Raw genomic sequence first — 25,953 nt, 5'->3', positions numbered from 1 at the left:
AGCCATTTGTAGAAGAGTGATATATAGTGGTTCATTGGGGTGATTGGGGACAATGAGGTTTTGTTGTACCTTGCATTCAAGTATATTTACTTATGCCTATAAATCATATTGCCTCTCCTTTTTCAGATGTCAGTCCATCAACAGTGTATGCTCTTCACCATTTGCATTTCAAGAACCACTTGGAAACTTGGAAATAATCCTTTATTTTTGCTAGTCATGCCTCTGTCGTAATGTTCTAAGAGGCCTGGGCTGCTTTGGAGAGGCTTGTGTGGCTTTGCCTGCCCCCTGCCTCATTTAACTACAATAGAATAGCTCATAAGATGCTCTCTGCATAAGATTTTATTTGAAGGAAGGTATCTATATTTAACTTGGGAAACAAATAGCTTAGGTAGAATTGTAAATGAGATGGTAATATTGCCAAATAAATGGAATACACCCTGCCCAGCTCCTTCCCATTCTGTCACACACAGTGCATAGGAGCAGTTTAGTAATTAGTAAACTCTTTGTGGCCATGATCTTTGGAATGGTATGTATGGGATATAACTTTTATTTCCATTAATATATATTTATGATTATGAAAGTCTTAGATATGGTAGCTGCGAGAGGTATCATTTTACTGGTTATTAGTCTTATTCATATTTGGATTAGAACTTTATGGATTTCCTTGGGCAATTAGGGAGATAACTTTTAATGGTTTACATTTTGCTCCTTGAAGTTATGATGTTACCCAGAAGTCTCAAAGCCCATCATGGGGGAGGGAGAAGCCAGCTGAAATATACATGGCTTTGGCCCTAATAGCTATTTTAGTTGGAGGAGCTCCAGTTTTAGCTGTTAAATTAGTGGGGTTCTACAAAAAATTAGTTTGAAAGAGGATTCTGGGGGTAAAATAAAATTTGAAACCACTGGATTAGTAGAAAGATCTAGGAGTTAGAAGACTTATGTTCAGTTTTGGCTGTCCCATTAACTAGTTTTGGAGTGTTAGATAAGTCACTTAACATATCTTTCTCAGTTTTTCACATATAAAATAGAACTAAGTCTATCTGCCTCACAGAGTTGTCTTTGGATAGTGGTTTTAAAAACCAGTGAATCAGGCTGGGCATGGTGGCTCACTCCTGTAATCCCAGCACTTTGAGAGGCTGAGACGGGAGGATCACCTGAGGTTAGGAGTTCGAGACCAGCCTGGCCAACATGGTGAAACCCCATCTCTACTAAAAATACAAAACTAGTCGGGCATGGTGGCATGCACCTGTAATCCCAGCTACTTGGGAGGCTAAGGCAGGAGAATTGCTTGAATCCGGGAAGCGGAGGTTGCAGTCAGCTGAGATGGCGCCATTGCACTCCAGCCTGGGTGACAGAGTGAGACTCTGTCTCAAACAACAACAACAACAAAAATAACCAAAAAGCGATGAATCAAAATGTATTAAATAATGAAGATATTGTTAATAACAGCAATACTCCAATAACTGAGAAATTGAAAATGGCTTTGAATTTTGTTGTAGAATTTATCATAATAACGTATGCCTTTCTTGTTTCCAATTTTCTGTTATCTGGGCATGATTGTTTCTTTTTTAAATGTTTTATTTTTTGATATTTTTTATCATTTATTTATTTATTTATTTATGTTTGAGACAGAGTCTTGCTCTGTTGCCCAGGCTGGAGTACAGTGGCACAATCTTGGCTCACTGCAACCTCAGCCTCCTGGATTCAAGCAAATTCTTGTGCCTCAGCTTCCCAAGTAGCTGGGCTTACAGGCATACATCACCACGCCTGGCTAATTTTTGTATTGTTAGTAGAGACGGGGTTTCACCATGTTGCCCAGGCTGATCTTGAACTCCTGACCTCAAGTGATTTGCCTGCTTTGGCTTCCCAAAGCGCTAAGATTACAGGCGTGAGGCATCACTCCTAGCCTCTTTCCTTATTTTTTTAATGTTAGATTTGTTGACCACCTTCCTTAAAATTTCATTTCTAATGAAAGACAGTTTATGTATACTCACATACACAGCATATATAGTTGTGTGTATGTATTTTGAAAAACTTATATTGATTTTCTTTTACAGTTTCTAAAACGTAAGTAGATAAATGAAGCTTAATTTGGAGAAAACTTTAACTTTCTCTGCCATTCCCAAGAGAAATCAAGCTCAGGATGCTTGCATTTATTTCCAGCCTTTGAAGGGCCAGAAAATTGTGCCTGAAAATTGGGTTAGCACATTTTCTGAATCTGACTGCTGTTAAGTTACTCTGTAGTTGGGTTGGATGCTATTTCCTGTCTCCTTTCCTTCAAGCAGAGAATATGCACTTCACATTTTTTAGGGAAACCATCCCTAGCTTGTATATTCATTTACATTCTACATCTTATGATTGCAAGGATACACATAAAGAGTAGGTCTTATTCAGAAATGTCCTGGCAGCTGTCCCAGCCTTAAAGAGAACAAGCCTGTGCTCTTCCCTTTTACCTGATGGAGTATCACTATGGCCTTTCTTTGAGGAGTTGATTAGCAAACTTGACTCAGAGAGGAAGTGAGAATAGCACCTTGTGGTTAGGTGGTGCTGGCTGATTTTCTAGCTCTTGCACAGCATATGCCTCTTAAATATCAGGGGGAGTAAGCTGCTCTTGCATCATACCACCATGGTTGGGTAGCCCAAGTTGCAATTTCAAGTATTGCTGGCCAGTTTCTGGTACGTAGTTATGGAAATATAGGAAAGCACAATTCTGTCTGACGAACATATCTGCTTGTGGAGTATTAAGTGTGAGATATGCCAGGTAGTATTTTCTATCTTTTGGAAGTTAAGAAAATTAAATACCTGAAAAGAAGTGTTCTTTTTTCTTATTTAAAGCACTTTCTACTAAACACAAATATCCTTAGAACCAAGAATTCCATAGGAACTATGAAACCTAACTGGTCAAGTATTTTCTGGCATAGTAACGTGTAGTTTTATTGCCCAAAGGCCCTCCTGGGAAAAATTTATATAGCTAGCAATCCCTTTGATAATCATAACAATAGCCATTTGTTAAGAGTACCTCTTGGCTGGGCACAGTGGCTCATGCCTATAATCCCAGCACTTTGGGAGGCCAAGACTTGGGGGATTGCTTGAGGCCAGGAATTTGAGATTAGCCTGGTCAACAAAGAGACCCTGTCTCTACAAAAATTACAACAATTAGCTGGGCATGGTGGCATGCACCTGTAGTCCCGGCTACTTGGGAGGCTGAGGTGGGAGGATTACTTGAGCCTAGGGAGTTGAGGCTGTAGTTAGCCATGATTGCATCACTGGCACTCCAGCCTAGGTGACAGAGTGAGACTCTGTCTCTAAAAATAGAAAAAGTACCTCTTATATGCCAGTTCTTAAAAAATTTATTTTAAGGTAAATAAATGAAGACAAAGGTCATACAAGTTAGTAGCAGGGCCAGAGGGTTGAGTACAATTCTCCCTGGTGTAAAACTCATTTTCTTTCCCTGTGTTCTCTCAGTGAAAAGTCATTTATAAAATATATCTTTTACTTTCCAGAGTATAGTTTCTCTTGAAAACAATTTATGTGAAGTGAAACCTACTTGTATTTTTCATGGTGAAATTAGACATAATATCCCTAAAAATGAAAACCTAAAAGACAAAATATTTCAGGGAGAAAATTAAGCTTGGAGTTCTTGGAATTATATATCACCAAGATCAGTTTGCCTTGCTGAGGGTTTTAGTATACACCTGTCAGTTTACTTTTTGCTTGTGTCATAGTCTTCAGTACAGGAATTTTTCTTTGCCCCCTTCCCCCCTCGCTTTTTTTTTTTTGGAGACAGTCTTGCTCTGTCACCCAGACTAGAGTGCAGTGGCGCGATCTTGGCTCACTGCAACTTCTGCCTCCCGGGTTCAAGTAATTCTCGTGCCTCAGCCTCTTGAGTAGCTGGGATTATATGCATGCGCCACCACACCTGGCTAATTTTTGTACTTTTAGTAGAGACGGGGTTTTGCCACGTTGGCCAGGCTGGTCTCAAACACCTGGCCTCAAGTGGCCTGCCCACCTTGCCTCCCAAAGTGCTGGGATTACAGACATGAGCCACTGTGCCTGGCCTTTTTCTTGCCCATTGGTCACTATTTTCCTCTTCATAGTGCTGTACTCTACCGCCAGAACATTGCGAGGATCTTATCGGTCCATGCTCTTTGCTCTTCCTCTAGAAACTTTGCTCTTCCTCTAGATATTCATGACTTATATAGGAATGCAATATTACATTTAGTCAGTAGATGCCATCATCTAACATATGATGTTTCAGACTGAAGCTTCTTTAATTCGTGGCTTTAGTTTATTTTAAATTAATCCATTTCTACTCTCTAGATTAAAAATTATGAATCTCTTGATTTGTTAATGAAAACTACTTGTAGTTTTTTTTGCTCAATAAATTACCTTTGTAAAGTTGATGTGTGTTTTCTTTTGCCACTTTTATTAATAGAAATCATTGAGCTGTTTTTATGCATTTTGTTAGCATTTTGAGATAGGGTCTCACTTTGTCACCCAGGTTGGAGTACAGTGGTGCTATCATGGCTCACTGCAGCCTTGACCTTCCAGGCCCCAGCAATCCTCCTACCTTAGCCTCCCGAGTAGCTGGGCACACTTGGCCAATTCTTTCTGTATTTTGTGTGGAGATGAGGTTTCACCATGTTGCCCAGGCTGGTCTTGAGCTCCTGAGCTCAAGCCGTCTGCCTCCCTGTCCTCCCAAAGTGCTAGTGTGTCCGGAATTGGTGGGTTCTTGGTCTCGCTGACTTCAAGAATGAAGCCGCGGACCCTCGCGGTGAGTGTTACAGTTCTTAAAGATGGTGTGTCTGGAGTTCGTTCCTTCAGATGTTCAGATGTGTCTGGAGTTTCTTCCTTCCCATGGGTTTTTGGTCTCGCTGGCTTTAAGAGTGAAGCTGCAGACCTTCGCTGTGGCTGTTGCAGCTCATAAAGGTGGCGCAGGCCCAAAGAGCAAGCAGCAACAAGATTTATTGCGAAGAGTGAAAGAACTAAGCTTCCACAGCATGGAAGGGGACCTCAGTGGCTTGCTGCTGCTGGCTCGGGTGGCCTGCTTTTATTCCCTTATCTGGCCCCACCCACATCCTACTGATTGGCCCATTTTACAGAGAGCTGATTGGTCCATTTTACAGAGCGCTGATTGGTCCATTTTACAGAGAGCTGATTGGTCCTTTTGACAGAGCGCTGATTGGTGCATTTACAAACCTTTAGCTAGACACAGAGCGCTGATTGGTGCATTTACAATCCTTTAGCTAGACACAAAAGTTCTCCCAAGTCCCCTACTCAATTAGCTAGCCACAGAGTGCTGATTGGTGCATTTACAAACTTTTAGCTAGACACAGAGTGCTGATTGGTGCGTTTGCAAACCTTTAGCTAGACACAGAGTACTGATTGTTGCTTTTACAATCCGTTAGCGAGACAGAAAAGTTCTCCAAGTCCCCACCCAACCCAGAAGCCCAGCCGGCTTCACCTTTCAGTGGTACTCTCTGGGGGACTTTGTGGCACCTAGCCTGGGCACTCTGGCAACCCAGAGGGAGCTTGTCCCCCGATCAAGCCCAGCAGGTGCCGGCCGGCCCTGCCGAGTGCGGGGCCCGCTGAGCCCATGCCCACCTGGAACCCGCGCTGACCCGCGAGCGCCGCGCACAGCCCTGGCTCCCGCCCGTGCCTCTCCCTCCACACCTCCCCGCGAGCAGGAGGAGCCGTCTCTGGCCTCAGCCCGCCCCAGCGGTGGGCTGAAGGTCTCCTCGAGCGCAGCCAGAGCAGATGCCGAGGCCGAAAAGGTGCCGAGAGCGAATGAGGGCTGCTAGCACGTTGTCACCTCTCACCAGGACTACAAGCATGAGCCACCACACACCCGGCCTCTTTTATGCATTTCGTATGCTGCCATTGAGGTAATGGTGCCACTGGTAAAAGCAACCCTTTGATGTAGATGAGATAGTAGGTCAGTTAAAGCCTTTGTCTCCGAAGGTATTTACAAGAAATTGAAATAACGTCTTTTATTTTTAAGGCCAAACAATACTTCAAACCTATTTTTTCTGTGAAGTTTTAAACAGTTGAGAAGATTGTCACGTATCCTCTAACTTTGGACTAAAGAACTCTGAGTCTACAGTCTTTCACCCACTAAATACACATTGTTTTATTCAAAGATGCCAAGTCCTATCATCATCTTGAGATTTGTCCATGAGTCAGACTTTGGAAATACCAGCTAAGCCAGTGACACTGGATATAGCTTCGGGCAAAGGGAATAGTTTGTACCTTGGCCAGGTGGAGATTAAACAAGAACAGCAGTTGTTATTCACTGAAGATGCTTCTACTTACTAATGGCTAGGGAGTCTAGGGGTATCTCTTTAAAATATCAGACTTGAGTTCATTGCTATTTCATATTTCTTTGTTAGCTGCCCTTCCATCAGTTCTTTATCTTTTTATTTTTTAGGGCCAAACTTTGTTGGGAGTCATTTTTCAGTCTCATAAGGAAGAAGGAAAAGTCTTTAAATTTTTGTTGTTTTTGTTACAGATATGAGCCACCAAGCCCAGCCAGGTCTTATTCCTTTTTGCATCACAGGTGCTTATGACAGTATTAGGCTTAGTGGTGCCAAATATAAACTTGTCGCATTAATGGACAAACTGAGGGTCAGGTGTTAGGAGAGGCAACTAATTCTGGGTAAGGATTTGCCTGACTGATTCTCTCCAGAATATTAGTTCCCTAAACTAATAACTCTCCTCTAAAATCTTGCTAACTACCTTGACTAAGTACAGATAGAAGAATATTAATGACGAATATGAAGAAAGTTAGCTTTTCTGAGAGAGGATCTTGTATTAATTTACAAGATCAGTGGTAATTTGCTTTTTGGTAACCATGAGAACATTAAGCCATTTGTTTCTGAATTTATCGTGCTGGTGTTTTGGGTATGTGTATTTCATTCTTTCTGGTTAGGCTCTATATCTGTTTTTTCCTGATGCTATGTCAGTTTATAATAGTCCTGTATCACTCACTGTCTGTGGCATCAAGGAATATCTGTCATATCATTTTTGTTATATTTTTGTTTTTCAATGAGGTGAGGGAGAGGGGCAATCCAAACATTTTCCACACAAAAATCATGATCCTCATGTAGTAAAGTTTTATGCTTTGCTGTTTTTATGGCCTTCTTGCTGCTAATCTCCAGGTGGTGTTTTTGCCTTTTGGCTTCCCTCTTGTTTATGTTAAATATGTCAGTAATTGAATTCCAAAACCCTTGCAAACTTTGGCAGCCAATTTATAATTAATTTGTTTATTCTTTTTCTTCATTATGATTAACCAAGACTAGATTTTACTTTGCAGATTTACTTACATTTGTGGCTGTTTAACAACTCTTCATTCTCCTCAATTAGTCTTCGTAACATTAGGTTAGAAGAGAGATGTCATTTTGAAGGAGAGATCTTTATGTTATGTCTGATAACCTAATCTACCTCCTGGTTTATGTCTTGCATTTGCTGTTTGTGTGTTCTGTGTTCTGCCTTGATCCTTTTACTGATTTCTGTGTTGACCTCTGTTTTTTAAGCTACCAACTTAAACTGGAAGTTAGGCACAGAATTTAGAATGTGAAAATAGTTCTTTAATATATTTTGCTTTTATAGTGCCTTCCCTCCAAAAACGCTTCCTGCTTTTATAAGTAGCTTATTTGTCTTCCTGGCATCTTTGCAGAATAGATTTAAGGATTGGGATCAGTGTTTCTTTTTTTACATTTGTTTTCTGAAAGGGTGAACCAAACATTGTGGGCTAGCGGCCAGTGTCAAAGAAAAGTGAAAAGTTACATTAATGGGATGCATTCCATTCCTTCTCCCTTCACCTACCAAAGAAGCAGGTGAGAATGAGATTCTGATCATTTGTATGTAGAATCTTCAAGGAGCAAGCACCTAACTTAAAAAAAAAAAAAAAAAAGACCTGTTTTCTTCCTGAATAAACTATCAAAGAGCTTCTATCATCATAGTTTTATTAATTTGATCTGTGTTACAGACATTGGGGAACTAAGATTGTAATTGCCCGATGGGTTCTTCCCCACCTGCTGCACAGACAAAAATCAATTCACTGAGACCATGGCATTGCAGTAGAGAAAGGGTTTAATTGACATGAGGCTGGCCATGTGGGAAAACCAGAGTAATCACTCAAGTCAGTCTCCCCAAAGGCCTGCAGTTTAGGGTTTTTATGGACAGTTTGGTGGATGAGGGCTAGAGAATGGGTGCTGCTGATTGGTTAGGGATGAAATCATAAGGGTGTGGAAAAACTATCCTTATGTGCTGAGTCTGTCTCTGGTGGAGCCACAGGACCAGTGGAGCCATGAATCACAGGTCTGGGTGGGGTAGATCTGAAAAACATCTTTAAAAAATTAATCTTAGATTGTATAGTAGTGATGTTATCTGTAGGAGCACGTGGGGAAGTTGTAAATCTTGTGACCTCTGGCCACGTGGCTCTTGAGCAGTAAAGATTTATAGAAACTATACCTATATCTTAGCAGAGTTCAGGCCCCTCCCATAATCCTATTCTTGTGGCCTTCGATTAGTCTTACAAAGGCGGTTTTTGGTCCCTGAGCAAGGTGGGGGTTCATTTTAGAGAGGGACTATTATCATGCTTACTTTCCTTCTTTTTTTTTTTTTTTTTTTTTTTTTTTGTATTTTTAGTAGAGACAGGGTTTCACTATGTTGGCCAGGCTGGTCTCAAACTCCCGACCTCAAGGGATCTGCCTGCCTCAGCCTCCCAAAGTGCTGGCATTGCAGGCGTGAGCCACCAAATCTGGCCTCCTATTATCATCTTTACTTTCAAGTTAATTTTTTTTTTTTTTTTTTTTTTTGAGACAGAGTCTTGCTCTGTCTCCCAGGCTGGAGTGCAGTGGCACCATCTCGGCCCACTGCAACCTCTGCCTCCCGGTTCAAGCAATTCTCCTGCCTCAGCCTCCCGAGTAGCTGGGATTACCAGTGCCCACCACCATGCCTGGCTAATTTTTGTATTTTGAGTAGAGACGGGGTTTCACCGTGTTGCCCAGGCTGGTCTCGAACTCCTGATCTCAGGTGATCTGCCTGCCTTGGCCTCCCAAAGTGCTGGGATTCCAGGTGTGAGCCACTGTTCCTGGCCTTAGGTTAAATTATAAATTCCTCCCAATATTAGCTTGGCCTATGTCCAGGAATGACCAAGGACAGCTTGGAGGTCAGAAGCAAGATGGAGTCAACTATGTCAGATTTCCCTTACTGTCATAATTTTGCAAAGGTGGTTTCAAGATTATTGGTATAGTTTTTACAGATAAAGAAATCAAGTCCTGGTTAAGTCATATAACTTTATTCTAACTATCCTTCAGCAAGTGCTAAAAATAGTTCTGTGCTATAAAGGTACAGAAAAGTAAAGAACTTTTCTGGCTAGATAAGACAGGTGCTTGTATGTCTTATTTATGATAGTGTGGACAAAAGTGCTAAGTAACTAAAAGTCAAGGTAAATGTGACTAGTCAAAAAAAGAGTTCGTGAAATCGTGACTTGAGATGGGTAGAATTTATCCAGAGCCCTATGACTTGTAAGATAATTGGGATTTGTGTACATCATGATGTGCATTATATACTACTATTTTCTGCCTGAAAATTAAAATTAGAGTAGAATGTACGATGAAGCATTCACTGAAGAAGTTAAAGAGAAGACCTTATGAATTCTTATGCCTACTGTATTGTCTTGATCTTCTGAACACAGTTTATTTTCCTTCAGTGAATTTTGACAAGATGATTCAGAGAATTTAGCAGATGGCAGTTTTGAGGAAAGAACAGATGCATTTCTTTTTTCTCTCTCCAATTTATGATTTATAAAGCAGTCACATTATTCAGTTGTTTAACTCTGCAATAGCTGCAGCATTGGAGTAGGTGAACTAATACATGATTTACAAAGATAAGACTAAGCAAATGAAGTTCTTGTGAAGCAAATAAAATGTTTGGTTTCTCTCCGTTGTCTTTGGATGCAAAGTAATGGTGGTTATTCCTACCACCACCCCAAACTGCAGAAACGATCCAGAGTTCCTTGCTTGAGAAAGAAGACATTAAGAAACATTTATTCAGTTTTGCTGGATACCAAAAAGTATTCAGGAGAGTTACGCGGTCCCTACTCCCGGTCCCTTACAATCTGTTTGGGAAGACAGAAATGAAGAACATACCTTAAGTCTGCATATTGCTAGTACTTTACAATTTATGAGCACTTTTCTCATACACAGTCATGTGTCCCATAATGATCTTTTAGTCAATGACAGACTGCATATATGATGCTGGTCCCATAAGACTGTAATGGAGTTGAAAAATTCTTACTGCCTAGTGACATTGTAGCTGTCGTAATGTCATAGTACAATTATTTTAGTGTAGTCTAAGTGTAGAATATTTATAAATTCTACAGTAGTATACAGTAATGTCCTAGGCCTTCACATTCACGGACCACTGACAGACTCACCTGAGCATCCTCCAGTTCTGCAAGCTCCATTTATGGTAACTGCCCTTTCTTTTCTTTCTTTCTTTTTTTTTTCTTTTTTGAGACGGAGTCTCGTTGTGTATCTTTATCCAGGCTGGAGTACAATGGTGAGGTCTTGACTCACTGCAACGTCTGCCTCCTGGGTTCAAATGATTCTCCTGCCTCCAAATGATTCTACTGCCTCAGCCTCTTGAGTAGCTGGGACTACAGGCACGTGCCACCACACCAGGCTAATTTTTGTATTTTTAGGAGAGATGGGGTTTCACTGTGTTAGCCAGGCTGGTCTCGAACTCCTGACCTCGTGATCCACTTGCCTTAGCCTCCCAAAGTGTCGGGATTACAGGTGTGAGCCACTTCGCTTCGTCGGTAAATGCCCTCTTACCATTTCAAAATCTTTTTATACTGTATTTTTACACTGTATATTTTTTGCATTTTTATACTGTATTATACCTTTCCTATGTTTAGATACATAAAATACTTACCATTGTGCTATAGTTGCCCAAAGTGTTCAGTACAGTAATAAGCTGTACAGGTTTATACCCTAGGAGCAATAGGCCATACCATATAGCTTAGGTGTGTAGTAGGCTATACCATCTAGGTTTGTGTAAATACACTCTATGATGTTAACACAACAACAAAATTGCCTAACAAATGATTTCTCAGAATGTGTACCTGCAAGTGACACATGACTGTATTCTGTTTCAAGAGAGTCTTGAAGTCACCATCCAAGCCGCCCAGTTGACAGACTAGAAGCCACATGATTTTTAAGTTGATGTGAATGAGGAACTAAATTTCTTTTTTTTTTTTTTTTTTTTTTGAGACAGAGTCTCGCTCTGTCGCCCAGGCTGGAGTGCAGTGGAGCGATCTCGGCTCACTGCAACCTCCGCCTCCCGGGTTCATGCCATTCTCCTGCCTCAGCCTACCGAGTAGCTGGGACTATAGGCGCCCGCTACCACGGCCGGCTAATTTTTTTTTTGTATTTTTTTAGTACAGACGGGGTTTCACCCTGTTAGCCAGGATGATCTCGATCTCCTGACCTCATGATCCGCCCGCTTCGCCCTCCCAAAGTGCTGGGATTACAGGCATGAGCCACTGCGCGGGCCAGGAACTAAATTTCAGTACTTGAATTGCTAAATGTTATGCTATGGACTATGGACAGTAAAATATTAATGGTCATGCAAGAATGAGACCATTGTTCATTGACAGATTTTAGGGGGTTTACAAAATCCCTGAAATTACATGGTAAAGTTTATACATAAGTGTGTGTTTCTAGAATGTTCATAGTTTTCAGCAGATTTTTTTCTCGTTTTTTTTTTAATTGATGTATAATTGGCATTCATATCATCAGATTTTGAAAGTAAGTCCCTGGCCTTAGAAAAAAGGTTTCAAAACTACTTGTCTTGAGTATTTGGAAAACATTTCTTAGAGCATGAGGCCTTGGGATGAGTTCTGAAAAATAAGCCAAGCAAAGAGAGAGCAACCTGGACATACAGGTGACAGCACCTCTACTTTTCATAAAGTGTCCCTTCTTCCCTTTACTGTGCCTCCTGTTACAGGAGTCCTAATTGATTTGGATATAGTGGTTACTGGTCACATCATAGTCTTAATAATTTTTAGATGTTATTGAACTAGTATTTTTCTAGTTAAAATGGGTGAAGGAAATACATTTAAGAAATCACATTACATGCAATAGAAATGCAAGTTTAACCAGAAAATTGAATAATAATTAATTGCCCAATACTAAGGATATGGTATCTACATATTTTAACCCAGAAGCTTATCATGGACTAGAAATTTCTGAGAATATAATTACCAGGGGAAAAAAAAAAAAAAAAGACCTAGCCCTTGCTCTCCTGGAGCTTTCAAAAGGAATCCCACAAATGTGTGTATAATTTTAAAAACTCAGCTATGTTGTTAGATGTCTCTTTTTGGGAAAATCCCAAATAAGATTATTGACATATATTGGCAGGCCCCCTTTCAGATAGTTGTTCTTTTATTAGATGAGTGGATTATCCTGGGGGTTTGGGAGGAGGGATTGTCCCCCCAGGGGACATTTGGCAATGTCTGGAGACATCTTTGGTTGTTTCAGCTCGGGGCATGCTACTGATATCTAGTGGATAGAGGACAGGGATGCTGCTAAACCTCCCATAATGCACAGGACAGCCCAACAACAAAGAATTTTCCAGCTCAAAATGTCAGTCTTACCATGGTTGAGAAACTCTGCCCTAGGTGGACATTTCAAAGTAACTGAAAAGTTAATATTGCTGAACAGGTCTTTATAAGGTAGAGGCAGCACTTACTCAGGTATTCCAGTACTGCAATATCGTAGCATCTTATGGTTCTAGTGTTTCCTCATTAGTAGGTTTCAGACTTCATTAAAAGTTCCTCTGGTATACTGAATTTATATTCTGCTTTTGGTCCATTTCAATGGAGTGATTAATGTAGTAGGGGATAATGGCTAAGGTTTGAAGTTGGAACTCTGCTTTTAAAAGAAAAAATGCCCTAAATTTAGTGGTATGATTAATACATTGTTATTATTATCTGTTGTCAGTTTTACTGAAATTGCATGAATATATCTAACAGATAAATCAAAACAACATGATCAGTTTGGACTGACATATAGGAAGGACTTAGAAAGTAATCAAGATAGGTATTTCTGGATGAATCTCTATAACAGCGCTTCACTGGTTTTAACATGCAGGTGAAACACCTGGGAATCTTATTAAAATATAAGCTACTGATTCCGTACGTCTGAGGGGAGGTCTGAGAGTATGCCTTTTTATGAAGCTTCTGGGTGGCAGGTCCAGATGAAGCATTACATCATTGCAAAAATAAGTATGCTTTAAATATCACTTTAACCAAAAAGAAGACAATAAGTTTTAAAAGACTTTCTGGCTTTTTATTTATTTGTAATTTCATTTTTTAATTGTAAAATTGACAAAACTAATGTTGGAGAAAATTTGAAAAACAGAATAGAAATCTCTAGTACTAATAATGTCTGCCATCTCAATGAAGTTGCTAGTATTTTGTGTATCTTTCAGTTATTTTATCCTAAGCGCCAATTAAAAATGTTCTTAAAATGCTGTATGCATTATACAACTTTTTATTTGCTTTTGTTAGGGAAAAAGAGAAGAAAAACCTTCTCCTTTATAGTTTTCTCACTTGTCTTCTCTGCTACTGTGTTTTGTTATTCAGCCTTGAATAATTCATTTCAGGAAAGAATTTTTTACTCCTTTAGGAAGAGGCTTGCTGAGAGAGATCAAGGATCACATGCCTTGCTGTAGAAACTTCATTTTGTAAGCTGACTTATGTCATGTGGTAGTTAAAAATATATTTCTCATCATTGGGAAAACTAAAATGAGAAAAGTCTGTCCCTTTAAATTTGATTTTGTTTCTCCTTGAAGATGCATGACTGATGTTCTGAAACTTGACCTAGTCGAAGAACATGAACTTTTTTTTTCTTAAAGAAATACCTTTTCAGAAGAAGATCAGGACTCATGAATCAAAAACAGAAACAGAACCCCTTTTCTTCCTTAAGATTGGCAGCTTTTTGACAAATATGTGGTTAAAGTACAAGTTTACCTTGATATGTGCAGGTACTTAAAATCTGTAGGTGAAATTGTTATTACGAATCTTATTTTCCATTTACTTATATTATTAATTCAGAAATGCCCTCTAATGAGAAGACTATAAAGAAGTTTACAGGTTGTTAGAGAAAATGACCCTTTGCTTTATGCTTTTAATGCAGCTTATTTATCTATATTTTATTTAATTATATTTTATTTATTTACCTGCTCACCTTAGATAGGCTCAGTATATCTCATGATAGGCTTCTAGACTGACAAGAAATTAACTTACACTCTGGAGGGGTTACTATTATTATTATTATTTTAAAACTCCATGTAACTTATAAGCCATCTGAGATCTCTGAGGGTTCAGTAAACCATACATACTTCTTTAATCTCAACTCATAATTTGTAGAAAGCATCATGTTTAAAGAAAAATTGTAGAGTCATTTTATAAAGTTGTAAGAAATGTTATTGCTGTTCTGAAAACTAATATTTTTTCATATATGCATCTTAATTGTCAATCTAAAAGGTCAGTGACTGATGACAAACTTTCTTCTCCTCATCTTTGGTCTCTGTCTTCTGATAGTACTCTTTCAAGCCTCTTAATAGTTTCTTTAATTTGACAAATTTCTGAGGTAGGTTACATAATGTATCCCATTGGTTAGTTAGCCCTGTTGCACTGTTGAGTGATTGTTTTCCGGATTTTCTTAGGTCTGACTTTCAGGAATGAATTTTTAAGTTTCCTATAGTTATATCATAGTTGGTTCCATTGAAACCTCCTGGAATTGATTGAAAGCAACACTGTAAATAGTCCAAAGGTTTTAAAAGCCGTATGTTCAGTAAAGCATGTTAATGGTTTAGTAAGCTCATGTATTCTGTCCAGTTAGCAATGTGATTAGGCTTTATAGCAACTATTAGCATTCGGTGACTATGCCAAGGACTTAGCTCATTTACTAAGCTGAGTTCACTCTTTATACAAACGGCTCTTCAGACCTGCCACATTATATTGGAAGAATAGTAATAAAAAGTTCCTCATCTCCTTTCTCAGAGAATTATCATCCACTCTTTCAGTCTTCTTCAATGAGATGACTCTATGGCCCACTCAAAAGGAATTTCTTAACCATCCTGTTTCTCCTTACCTATTGTGTCAGTTGGGATTAAGTTCAGCTGCAAATAATAGCGAGCCAAATTAACACGGGCTTTAAAAAGATAGAAATTGGCCCAGCACGGTGGCTCATGCCTGTAATCCCAGCACTTTGGGAAGCCGACGCTGGTGGATCGCTTGACCCCAGGAGTTTGAGACCAGCCTTGGCAACATGGTGAAACCCTGTCTCTACCAAAAATACAAAAATTAGCCAGTCTTATAACCTGGTATTTAAATAAACAAATAAATAGATTAAAATTAAAAGAAAAATATAGAAGTTTATTTCTCTTTTATGTAAAAGTCCAGAGATAGGCTCTGTTCCACTTATCTTTAGGGTCCTAGACTTTTCCATCAGATTATTCCATTGTTCCTTGGGTATGATCCTTGTCCTTGTAGCCCAAGACACCATTATATCCACATCACACGTCAGGTAATAGGATGCAGGAAGGGTCAAAGAAGAAAGGGTAAAGGTACATATCTCCTGACATGAGCTATTTGTTAACATATTCACATAATCTCTCTTCTCTTTCTGAATTTCCATATACCACTGCAGAGTTTATTTTTTCACTAATCACTGCAGTTTTTTTTTATCATTTGGGCCAAAGGGACAGCTAACTAGTGGTCATGTTTATGGAAAATTCTTCCAGTCTTCAGAGTCCTAAGTATAAAACCCACGCTGATCAAAAAATATCATTCTTGGCCTAGGTGTGGTGGCTCACACCTATAATCCCATCACTTTGGGAGGTTAAGGTGAGTGAATCTCTTGAGCCCTGGAGACCAGCCTGGGCAACATGGCAAAACTCCGTCTCTACAAAAAGTACAAAAGTTAACTGGGTGTGGTGGCATGCACCTGTAGTCCCAGCTACTCGGGAGGCTGAAGTGGGAAGATCACTTCAGCCTTCACTGAGCCCAGGAGGTTGAGGCTGCAGTGAGCTGTGATTGTACCACTGCACTCCAGCCTAGGTGACAGAGAGACCGTGTCTCAAAAACAGAAAACAAAAATTATCATTCCCATACTTTTTATAATTCTGATGCCTGTCTCACCCCCTGAATACATCAGAGTATTAAAATGTGAGTCACAAAATAATGAGAGGAAGATGAGTGTAGGAGCAGGATACTATCCATAGAATCAGAACTTGGAACTTTAAGAAATTGGGGTCTCTGGAAAATAAATGAAGACCAAGACCAGCTAATAGGAAATAATTTGCTCATATATTTTTTGGAGGTACTTGTCTTATTTATTTGTGGGGTTTTTTTTAGTGTCAAATTTTTATTAATAGGGTTTTGTGCAATGAAAAAAAAATACTTCCACCTCGCTTTCTTAGTGGATAGAAGAAACAGTGTTACTTCTCAACTTTGACTGATCTACGTATGTTTTTGAGGCTAATGAGCTGAGGTCTAAGGTTAGAACTGTAAGAAAAAAGAATGAAGAGAGCCAGTTCCTTCTTCTGAGGTGTTCAGATGAGCTCAAAATTAGGGCTGACTTACCTCAGCAGTGAGATTTTAGGGATGATTGGAATGATTGAATTGACGATAATCATCCAGCAGAACATCTGGAAACACATTTGGCCAAATTCTAAGGATCAGTGGCCATAGAATACCACATTGATGTCACACCAGTTACCCCAGAGAAGAAGGGTTTTTGTGCATGATGTATTACAGTTAGTATAGGTACATGGAGTATTTACATATGGCTGAATGTTTCATTTTGTTTTTGTCAATTTAAAATGAGGCCTGGAAACAACCCTAAAAATAGACAAATGGAACTTAAAGTTTCTGCACAGCAAAAGAAATAACCCACAGAGAAAAGAGACAGCCTGTTGAATGGAAGAAAATATTTGCAAACTATTCATCCAATAGGGGTCTAACATCAAAAATACACGAAGAACTTAAACAGCTCCACAACAAGATCCAAATAATCCTACTAAAAAGTGGGCAAAGGACATGAATAGACATTTTTCAAAAGAAGACATATAAATGGCCAACAGGTATATGAAAAAAATGCTGAACATTACTAATTATCAGAGAAATGCAAATCGAAACCATAATGAGATATCATCTTACCCCAGTCAGAGTGCCTATTACTACAAAGACAAAAAATAGCAGATGTTGGCAAGAGACTCTTGAGCACTGTTGGTAAGAATGTAAATTAGCACATCCTTGGAGATAATGCGAAGATAGTATGAAGTTATCTCAAAGAACTAAAAGTGGAACTATCATTTGACCCAGCAGTGCCACTACTGGGTATCTAACCCCCAGAAAAGAAGTCAGCATATAAAAAAGGTACCTGTACTCGTATGTTTATCACAGCACCATTCATAATAGCAAGGATATGGAATCAATCTGTGCACCAATAGATAAATGGATAAAGAAAATGTAGTACATATATACAATTGGATACTATTTAAGCCAGAAAGAAGAATGAAATCATGTCAGGGACAGCTGACTAATGGTCATTTGCAGCAAGAACTGGAGGTCATTAAGTGAAACAAGCCAGGCACAGAAAGACAAGTAGCACATGTTCTCACTCATAAATAGGTGCTGAAAAAAAATGTGTTCAGGTGAATGTAGAGAGGTGGATAGATAATGGAGACCTGGAAGGGAAAGGAAGTGGCAGTGGAGGAGGGGAGGATGATCCGAAATTGGTTAATGGGTACAATTTACCTTATTTGGGTGATGGATACCCTAAAAGCCGTGACTTGACCACTATGCAATCTATGTATGTAACAAAATTGCACATGTACTCCATAAATTGGTACAAATAAAAAGGAAAAAAAATAGCTCATAGGAGTACAAACCCTATTGTGAACTATGCATGCAAGGGATCTAGGTTGCACACTCCTTAGGAGAACCTAATGCCTGATGATCTGAGGTGGAGCTGAGATGGTGTTGCTACTAGCACTGGGGAGCAGCTACAAATACAGATTAACATTGGCAGAGAAGTTTGCACAGAGACCATAATCAGTTGCTTGCAGACTCATATCAAAACCCTATCAGTGAGTGGCAAGTGACAATTAAGCTGCATCTGGTGGCAGGCTTTATAGTGGCAAGTGAGCTGCATCTGGTGGCAAGCTTTAAGTCAGGTTTTATTTTAGTCTGCGCATGGCCTGCCCGCTATTTACCACTTCCATCTGGGCCTCTTTTCCTGCACTGTGCACTTGTCTCACTGACAGTTTTGTTAGCCCACAAGCTAACCCTAGCCAAAATAAGTAAAAAGCAAGAGTTTAATTGAAAAGGGGGAAAGACCCAGTGATGAGACAGCAGAAGACTCTAAGACTGCCAGCAAAAAAGAAAGCTGCATTGAAAAGAAAATACCAAGAGTTCTACTTAAATTACAGGTTCATTGCAACAGGTGATTCACATTCTCCAAGCCCACTTTGTATATGTGGTGACCGGCTATCCACTGAAGCCATGAAACCTTCAAAACTGCTTTGCCACATGGAGACCAAGCACCCTGCATTAAAAGACAAGCCTTTGGAGTTTTTCAAAAGAAAAAAATGTGAACACAAAGAACAGAAGCAATTATTGAAGGCCACCCACTTCAAATGTGTCTGCATTGAGAGCATCATTCTTAGTAGCTAACCGCATTGCTAAAGCTAAGAAGCCCTTTACTATTGGTAAAGAGTTGATCCTAAGGACATTTGTTTTGAACCTTCAGGAGAGGACACAGTTCAGAAGGTGGCACGTGTTCCTCTCAGCTAGCACCGTAAGTAGTTGAATTGATTAAATAGAGGATATTGAGGCACAATTGATAGAGAGCATTAATGAGTCACTGTGGCACGCAATCCAGGTTGATGAGTCTACTGGTGTTGACAAGGCAACAATGCTTGTTTTTGTGCACTATATTTTCAGGAGGATGTGCATGAGGATATGTTATGTGCACTTTTGTTGCCAACCAACACCATAGCTGCAGAACTATTCAAGTCTTTGAATGGTTACATATCAGGAAAACGGAATTGGTCATTTTGTGTCAGTATATGCACAGACAGAGTGGCTGCCATGACTGGACAGCTTTCTGGTTTCACTACTTGGGTCAAAGAGTTTGCTTCTGAATATGAGTCTATGTACTGTGTCATCCATAGAGAAAGGCTAGCTAGCTGAAAAATGTCACCTGAACTTAACATTTTGCAGGATGTGATTAAAATTAGCATCCACATTTAAGTACATGCTTTTACATGTTCACACAGCTCTGTGAGGAGATAGATGCAGAGCACACACATCTTCTCTTATGCACAGAAGTGAAGTGGCTTTCTAAATGTCCATCACTGGCCAGAGTTTTTGAGTTATGAGAGCCACTCCAGAGATTTCTTTTAGAAAAATAGTCACCACTGGCAGCACATTTCAGTGACACAGAATGGGTGGCAAAACTTGCTTGTGTGACATATTCAACCTGCTCAGCGAACTCAATCTGTCACTTCAGAGGAAAATGACGACCGTGTTTAAGTCGGCAGATAAAGTGGCTGCGTTCAAAGCCAAACTGGAATTATGGGGGCGATGAGTGAACATTAGGATTTCTGACATGTTTCAAACATTTGCAGAGATTTTGAGAGAGATTGAGCCAAGGCCTTCTTTCTCCTAGCTGGTGCATGATCACCAATCTCAGCTTTCAAAAGAGTTTGAGCATTACTTCCCAACCACAAAAGACCTATGAGCTGGGAAGGAATGGATCCACCACCCATTTGTGAATAAGCCAGTGGAATCGATTTTGTCCATGCTAGAAGAGGATTAACTGCTTGACATCGCAAATGACGGAGGCCTTGAAAGTATGTTTGAGACAACTTCAAATCTCCATACATTCTGGGTTAAAGTCAAGGTGGAATATTCTGAGATTGCCACAAATGCACTCAAAAGCCTGCTTCTGTTTCAACATTCTTTGTGAAGCAGCGTTTTCTGCAGTGACAGCAACCGAAACAAGATTGTTACAGAGTAGACTGGACATAAGCAACACACTTCGAGTATCACTGTCTCCCACCACCCCCAATCCTGCAACTAAATGGGACCATCTAGTTGCAGGAAAACAAGTTCAGGGCTCCCACTGATTCTGCATTATGGTGAGTTGTGTAATTATTTCATTATATGTTACAGTGTGATAATAATAGAAATAAAGTACTCAATAAATGTAATGCACTTGAATCATCCTGAAACCAGTCTCTGGTGCCAAAAAGGTTGGGGACCACTGACCTGGATTATGTATATAATCTCATAGCCAAAAACGATAATATAATATCCATATATATGTGCATATATATGTGTGTGTGTGATGTTATAATATTAAACTACCTTGCATTCCTGGGATAAACCCTATTAGCTCAAGATTTATAATCTTTTTGATATATTAATGGATTTGATTTGCTAATATTCTGCTAATATTGTGTGTTTATGAAGAATTTTGTTTAAAGCTTTTCTCTTTGAGTACTGCTTTAAAATTTGGCACAAAAATTTTCATGTGTTGCATTTCGTCATTCAGTTCAAAATATTTTATTTATTTTTATTTATATTTAAGTTTTTTTAGAGATAGAGTCTTACTCTATTGCCCAGGCTAGAGTGCAGTGGCCTCAACTCCTGGGTTTGAGCTATCCTCCTGCTTCAGCCTCCCGAGTAGCTGGGATTACAGGCATGCACCACCATACCTGGCTAATTTTTTATTTTTCTGTAGAGGCACATTCTCCCTATGTTGCCCAGACTGGTCTTAAATTCCTAGGCTCAAGCGATCCTCCCACCTTGGCCTCCCAAAGTGCTGGGATCACAGGTTTGAGCCAACACACTCAGTCCAAAATATTTTCTAATTAACTTCGTGGTTTCTTCTTGACCCATGGTTTATTTTGTTTTTATTTTTATTTTTTTTCCAAACCCTGCATGTGGCATTTGAGCATGGTTTATTTTAAAATATTATGTTAAATTTCAAAATACTTGGGGCTCTTCTAGGTATCTTACTGATGCTTTGTGATTTAATTTCATTATGCTCAGAGAACATACTCTATAAAAGTTTACAATAAATCTTTTGACATTTATCGAGACTTATGATTTAGCATTTGATCTGTATTGGTGAATAGACCATGCACACTTGAAAAGAATATGTTTTGTGAAGTTGTTAGTGTAGTATTTACAAATGTCAATTAGATTAAGTTGGTTAACAGTGGTGTTCACATGATCTATGTCCATACTGATTCTTTTTTCATCTATTTATTATTTCAGTTACTATGAGAAGGATGTTAGTTCACAATCATAGTTAGAGATTTTTTAAAAATCTGTTTCTCCCTTTAATTCTCTCAAATTTTCTTCATTTTGTTTTGTTTTGAGACAAGGGTCTCACTGTGTTGCCTAGGCTAGTCTCAAACTCCTGCGCTCACACAGTCTTCTCACTTCAGCCTTCAAATTTTCTTCTTAAGACCAGGCATGGTGGCTTATACCTGTAATCCCAGCACTGGGAGGCTGAGGTGGGAGGATTGCTTGAGCCCAGGAGTTTGAGACCAGCCTGGGCAACATAGCCAGGCATGATGGTGCACTCCTGTGGTCCCAGCTACTTGAGAGGCTGAGGTAGGAGGATTGCTTGGGCCTGGGAGGTCAAGGCTGCAGTGAGCCATTATCGTGCCACTACACTCAGCCTAGGTGAGAGAGCAAAACCCTGTCTCAAAAAAAAAAGGGGGGGGGGTTATTAAATAACAACACATTTTCTTTCTTTCTGTTTTTTTTTTGAGATGGAGTTTTGCTCTTTTTGTCCAGGCTGGAGTGCAATGGCGCAATCTCAGTTCACCTCAACCTCTGCCTCCTGGGTTCAAGCGATTCTCCTGCCTCAGCCTCCCGAGTAGCTGGGATTACAGGCATGTGCCACCATGCCCAGCTAATTTTGTGTTTTTAGTAGAGACAGGGTTTCTCCATGTTAGTCAGGCTGGTCTCGAACTCCTGACCTCGTGATCCACCCACCTTGGCCTCCCAAAGTGTTGAGATTGGAGGCGTGAGCCACCACACCTGGCCACAAATTTTCTTCTTAAGGTTGAAGCTTTATATCAGACATATATACATTTCTGATTATATTTTTCTGATAAATTACCTGTTTTATAATTTTTTTTTTGGAGACAAGGTCTCGCTTTGTCACCTAACAGGAGTGCAGTAGTATGATCACGGCTCACTGCAGCCTCTACCTCCTGGGCTAAGGTGATCCTGCCACCTCAGCCTCCCTAGTAGCTGGGACCACAAGTGCAAGCCATGGCACCTGGCTAATTTAAAAAATTTTTTTTTTGTTTTTTGTCTCACTATTTTGCCCAGGCTGGTCTCCAACTCCTGGACTCAAGCGATCCTCCCGCCTTGGCCTCCCAAGGTGTGCTGGGTTTACAGGCATGAGCCACTATGCCTGTCCTGTTTTATCATTATGAAATGTCAGTCTTTATTTCTGGTAATACTCTATCTTGGAGTCTATAACTGAAAATAATATAGCCTCTCCCCATTTTTTTTCCCCTTAAACATTATGCCATAAGAAGCTTTTCAAAAGGAGCTAAGTTGCCTGGCTGGAGTGCAGTGGCTATTCACAGGTGTGATTATAACCCACTACAGCCTTGAACTCCTGGGCTCAAGAGAGCTTCCTACCTCAGCCACCCCAGTAGCTAGGACTATAGACACAAGCTAGCCTTTTTATACTTACTGTTTTCATCAAATGTCTTTTTCCAACCAGTTTCCAACCTGTCTTTGTATTTGAAGTGCATCCATTGTAGATAGTTCAGTGTTGCTTTTAAAGTGCTTACTCCATTTATGTTTAGTATGTTGACATGGTTGGATTTAGATCTACTATTTTGCTTTCTGTTTTTATTCCTGTTTATCCTTTTTTACTTCTTACAGCTTAATGAATTTTGGGGGGGGAATTCCATTTTAATTTCTCTCTTGGGTTTTTAGCTACATCTTTCTTTAGGATTGCACTAGAGATTACAATATACATTCTTAAGGTCTCACCCTTTTGCCTGGGGCGGTGGCTCATGCCTGTAATCCCAGCGCTTTGGGAGGCTGAGGTGGGTGGATTGCCTGAGCTCAGGAGTTCCAGACCAGTTTAGGCAACATGGTGAAACCCTGTCTCTGTGAAAAATACAGAAACATTAGCTGGTTGTGGTGGCACACACCTGTAGTCCCAGCTACTTGGGTGGCTGAGGTGGGAGGATCCCTTGAGCCTGGGAGGTTGAGGCTGCAGTGAGCTGAGATCATAGCACTGCATTCTAGCCTGGGTGACAGAGTGAGACCCTGTCTCCAAAAATAAATAAATAAAACAATACCATTTAATTTAAATTTCAAGAATTATACAACCACAGAATTCTGTTTATGACTCTTCTTTTATGCAGTGTTGTCATGGTTTTTTCTTAATGTGATAACCCTGTATTTCAATATTATAACTTTTGCTTTAAGTAGTCATATGTATTTCCAGTAGATGAGGAGAGAATAAAACATAGTCTTATATATTTAACCATATATTTATCAGTTCCACTGATCTTCATTTCTTTCTGAAGATCTTTTCCGCCATCTAGTTTTGTTTCCCATTAGTTTGAAGAATTTCCTTTAGCATTTCTTGTTGTGCAGGTATGTTGGGCAGGGAGTTGGCTTAGTTTTCACTTATCTGAAAGTCTTGTTATTTCATCTTTATTCTTGATGGATATTTTTGATGAATATGGAGTTTCAGCCAAACAACAGTTTTGTTGTTTGTCTTCAGCAAAAGACAGTTTTTGCACTTCCCCTTCTTTTTCTTATGAGAGTCCAATTATGCAGATGTTAATTTTTTTAATACTGCATCCCATATGTTTCTCAGGCTCTGTTTTTTCCCCCAATCTTTTTTTCTCTCTTTTCAAACTGGATAATTTCTTTCCATTTATATTTTAGTTCACTGACCCTTCCGTCATTTCCAATCTGCTGTTTTGACCTTTTAGGGAATTTTTTCTTTTTTACCTCAGATATGTTTTTTAGTTTTAGAATATCAATTTGATTAGTTTATAGTTTATTTCTCTTTTGAGATTTCCTACCTGTGTGTTAGTTTTCAAACATCTTTTTTATTTACATCCTTAATCATAGTTATCACTGTAGCTTTCTCTGCTAATTCTGACACCTAGGTAATTTCAAGTTTGGTCTCCAACTGTTTCTTTTGAGTGTGTCATATTTTCCTGTTTATTCATATAGCTAATAATATTGTATTATATACTGGACATTGGGAATGCTGCATTGTAGATATATGGATTCTGTTATTATTCTCTGAGAAATGTTGACTTTTTTGTGTTCGCAGGCAGTTAACTTGACTGAGTCTAACACCAACCCCTCTCATGCCTTCAGTGGGTACCTGCTGAAACTTGTGTTCACATATTTTAGCTTTATCTGGGCTTCTTAGAATCTGTCCTGTACATTCAGAGTTTACTTGTCAGCCAGAAATCTCAGTAGAGTTTATATGCAGAGTGTGGGTTTATGTGTGGCTGTCTTTCTTTCCTTTTCTTTCTTTCTTTTTTTTTTTTTTTTTTTTTTTGAGACAGAATCTAGCTCTGTTGCCCAGGCTGGAGTGCAGTGGCACGATCTCAGCTCACTGCAAGCTCTGCCTCCCGGGTTCACACCATTCTCCTGCCTCAGCCTCCCGTGTAGCTGGGACTACAGGCACCCGCCACCATGCCTGGCTAATTTTTTATATTTTCAGTAGAGACGGGGTTTCACTGTGTTAGCCAGGATAGGATGGTCTCGATCTCCTGACCTCGTGATCCACCTGCTTCGGCCTCCCAAATATTGTGTATTTTTAAAGTATCTACAGTAACCTTGTATCAGCTTAGTTTGTCCATCTATTAATACTAAATGTAGCTCCTTCAAAGCAGTTGGAACTATGTGCTACATAAATTTCAGTTTCACCCAAGGGAAGAAGTGAAATTAGTGAAGACAGTTACAGCAAAAAAACAAAAACAGAAACAAAAAAAGAACATAAAAATTAAATAGCTGGCTCTAGTGAAATGAGCGAGGACTTTGGAGTCAAACTGACCTGGATTTGAATCCTGATCCTACTGTTTGTAGCTGTATGATCTGGACAAATGACATTAACTCTTTCTAATCTTGATTTTCTCATCTGTAAGACGCCAGTTGTAACTCCTAAGGTTACCGAGGTGGTTTTTTTTTTTTTTTTTTTTTTTTTTGAGATGGAGTTTCGCTCTTGTTGCCCAGGCTGGAGTGCAGTGGCATGATCTCAGCTCACTGCAACCTCCCACTCCTGGGTTCAAGCGATTCTCCTGCCTCAGCCTCCCGAGTAGCTGGGATTACAGGTGCACGCCACCACGCCTGGCTAATTTTTTCTATTTTTAATAGTGATGGGGTTTCACCATGTTGGCCAGGCTGGTCTACAACTCCTTTCCTCAGGTGATCCACTCAGCTTGGCCTCCCAAAGTGCTGGGATTACAGATGTGAGCCACCATGCCCGGCCTAGATACTGAGGATTTTTTTAAATGCATGTACAGTTCCTGACCAGTGGTTTGTGCCTGATAAATAACTTATTACAAATTGTTACCCAGTAAAAACCCTGAGACAAGAGTGAAAAAATAAAGCTAATTAATCCATTACTTGCTAGTAAGAAAAAAAAAAGAAATATCTCTGTTCATTTATGTCTTAAGATTTATCTTAAGATTTATCAATATCTCCATATAGTTTTGCATAGTATTACTATTATAGGAGGTGCTTTTTATAAAATGTCAGATGTTAGGCCAGACACAGTGGCTCACACCTGTAATCTTAGCACTTTCGGAGGCCAAGGCAGGAGGACTGCTTGAGCCCAGGAGTTCGTGACC

At 39.6% G+C, this 25,953-nt stretch overlaps 1 protein-coding gene across 2 annotated transcripts in view; it reads left to right on the top strand.

Annotated features, from left to right (window-relative positions):
* Positions 1 to 25,953, top strand: part of LOC100606991 (COMM domain-containing protein 1) — a 143,813-nt gene that overhangs the window by 44,649 nt on the left and 73,211 nt on the right. Inside the window, exons 3-4 of one of the 2 annotated variants that reach the window (XM_030827431.1) lie at positions 18,831 to 18,878; positions 19,752 to 20,202. The exons of the other annotated variant lie outside the window; for it this stretch is intronic. Of the exons in view, the coding sequence (XP_030683291.1) occupies positions 18,831 to 18,878; positions 19,752 to 19,823 (120 nt within the window). The 3' untranslated portion in view covers positions 19,824 to 20,202. Of the gene's footprint in view, positions 1 to 18,830; positions 18,879 to 19,751; positions 20,203 to 25,953 lie in introns of those variants that run through there. 2 annotated transcript variants of the gene reach the window in all.

The sequence above is a fragment of the Nomascus leucogenys genome, chromosome 14, assembly GCF_006542625.1.
Source record: "Nomascus leucogenys isolate Asia chromosome 14, Asia_NLE_v1, whole genome shotgun sequence".
In the NCBI taxonomy this organism is placed as follows: domain Eukaryota; kingdom Metazoa; phylum Chordata; class Mammalia; order Primates; family Hylobatidae; genus Nomascus; species Nomascus leucogenys.
The sequence above is the reverse complement of the archived record's forward strand: the minus strand, read 5'-3'. Positions and strand labels throughout refer to the sequence as shown.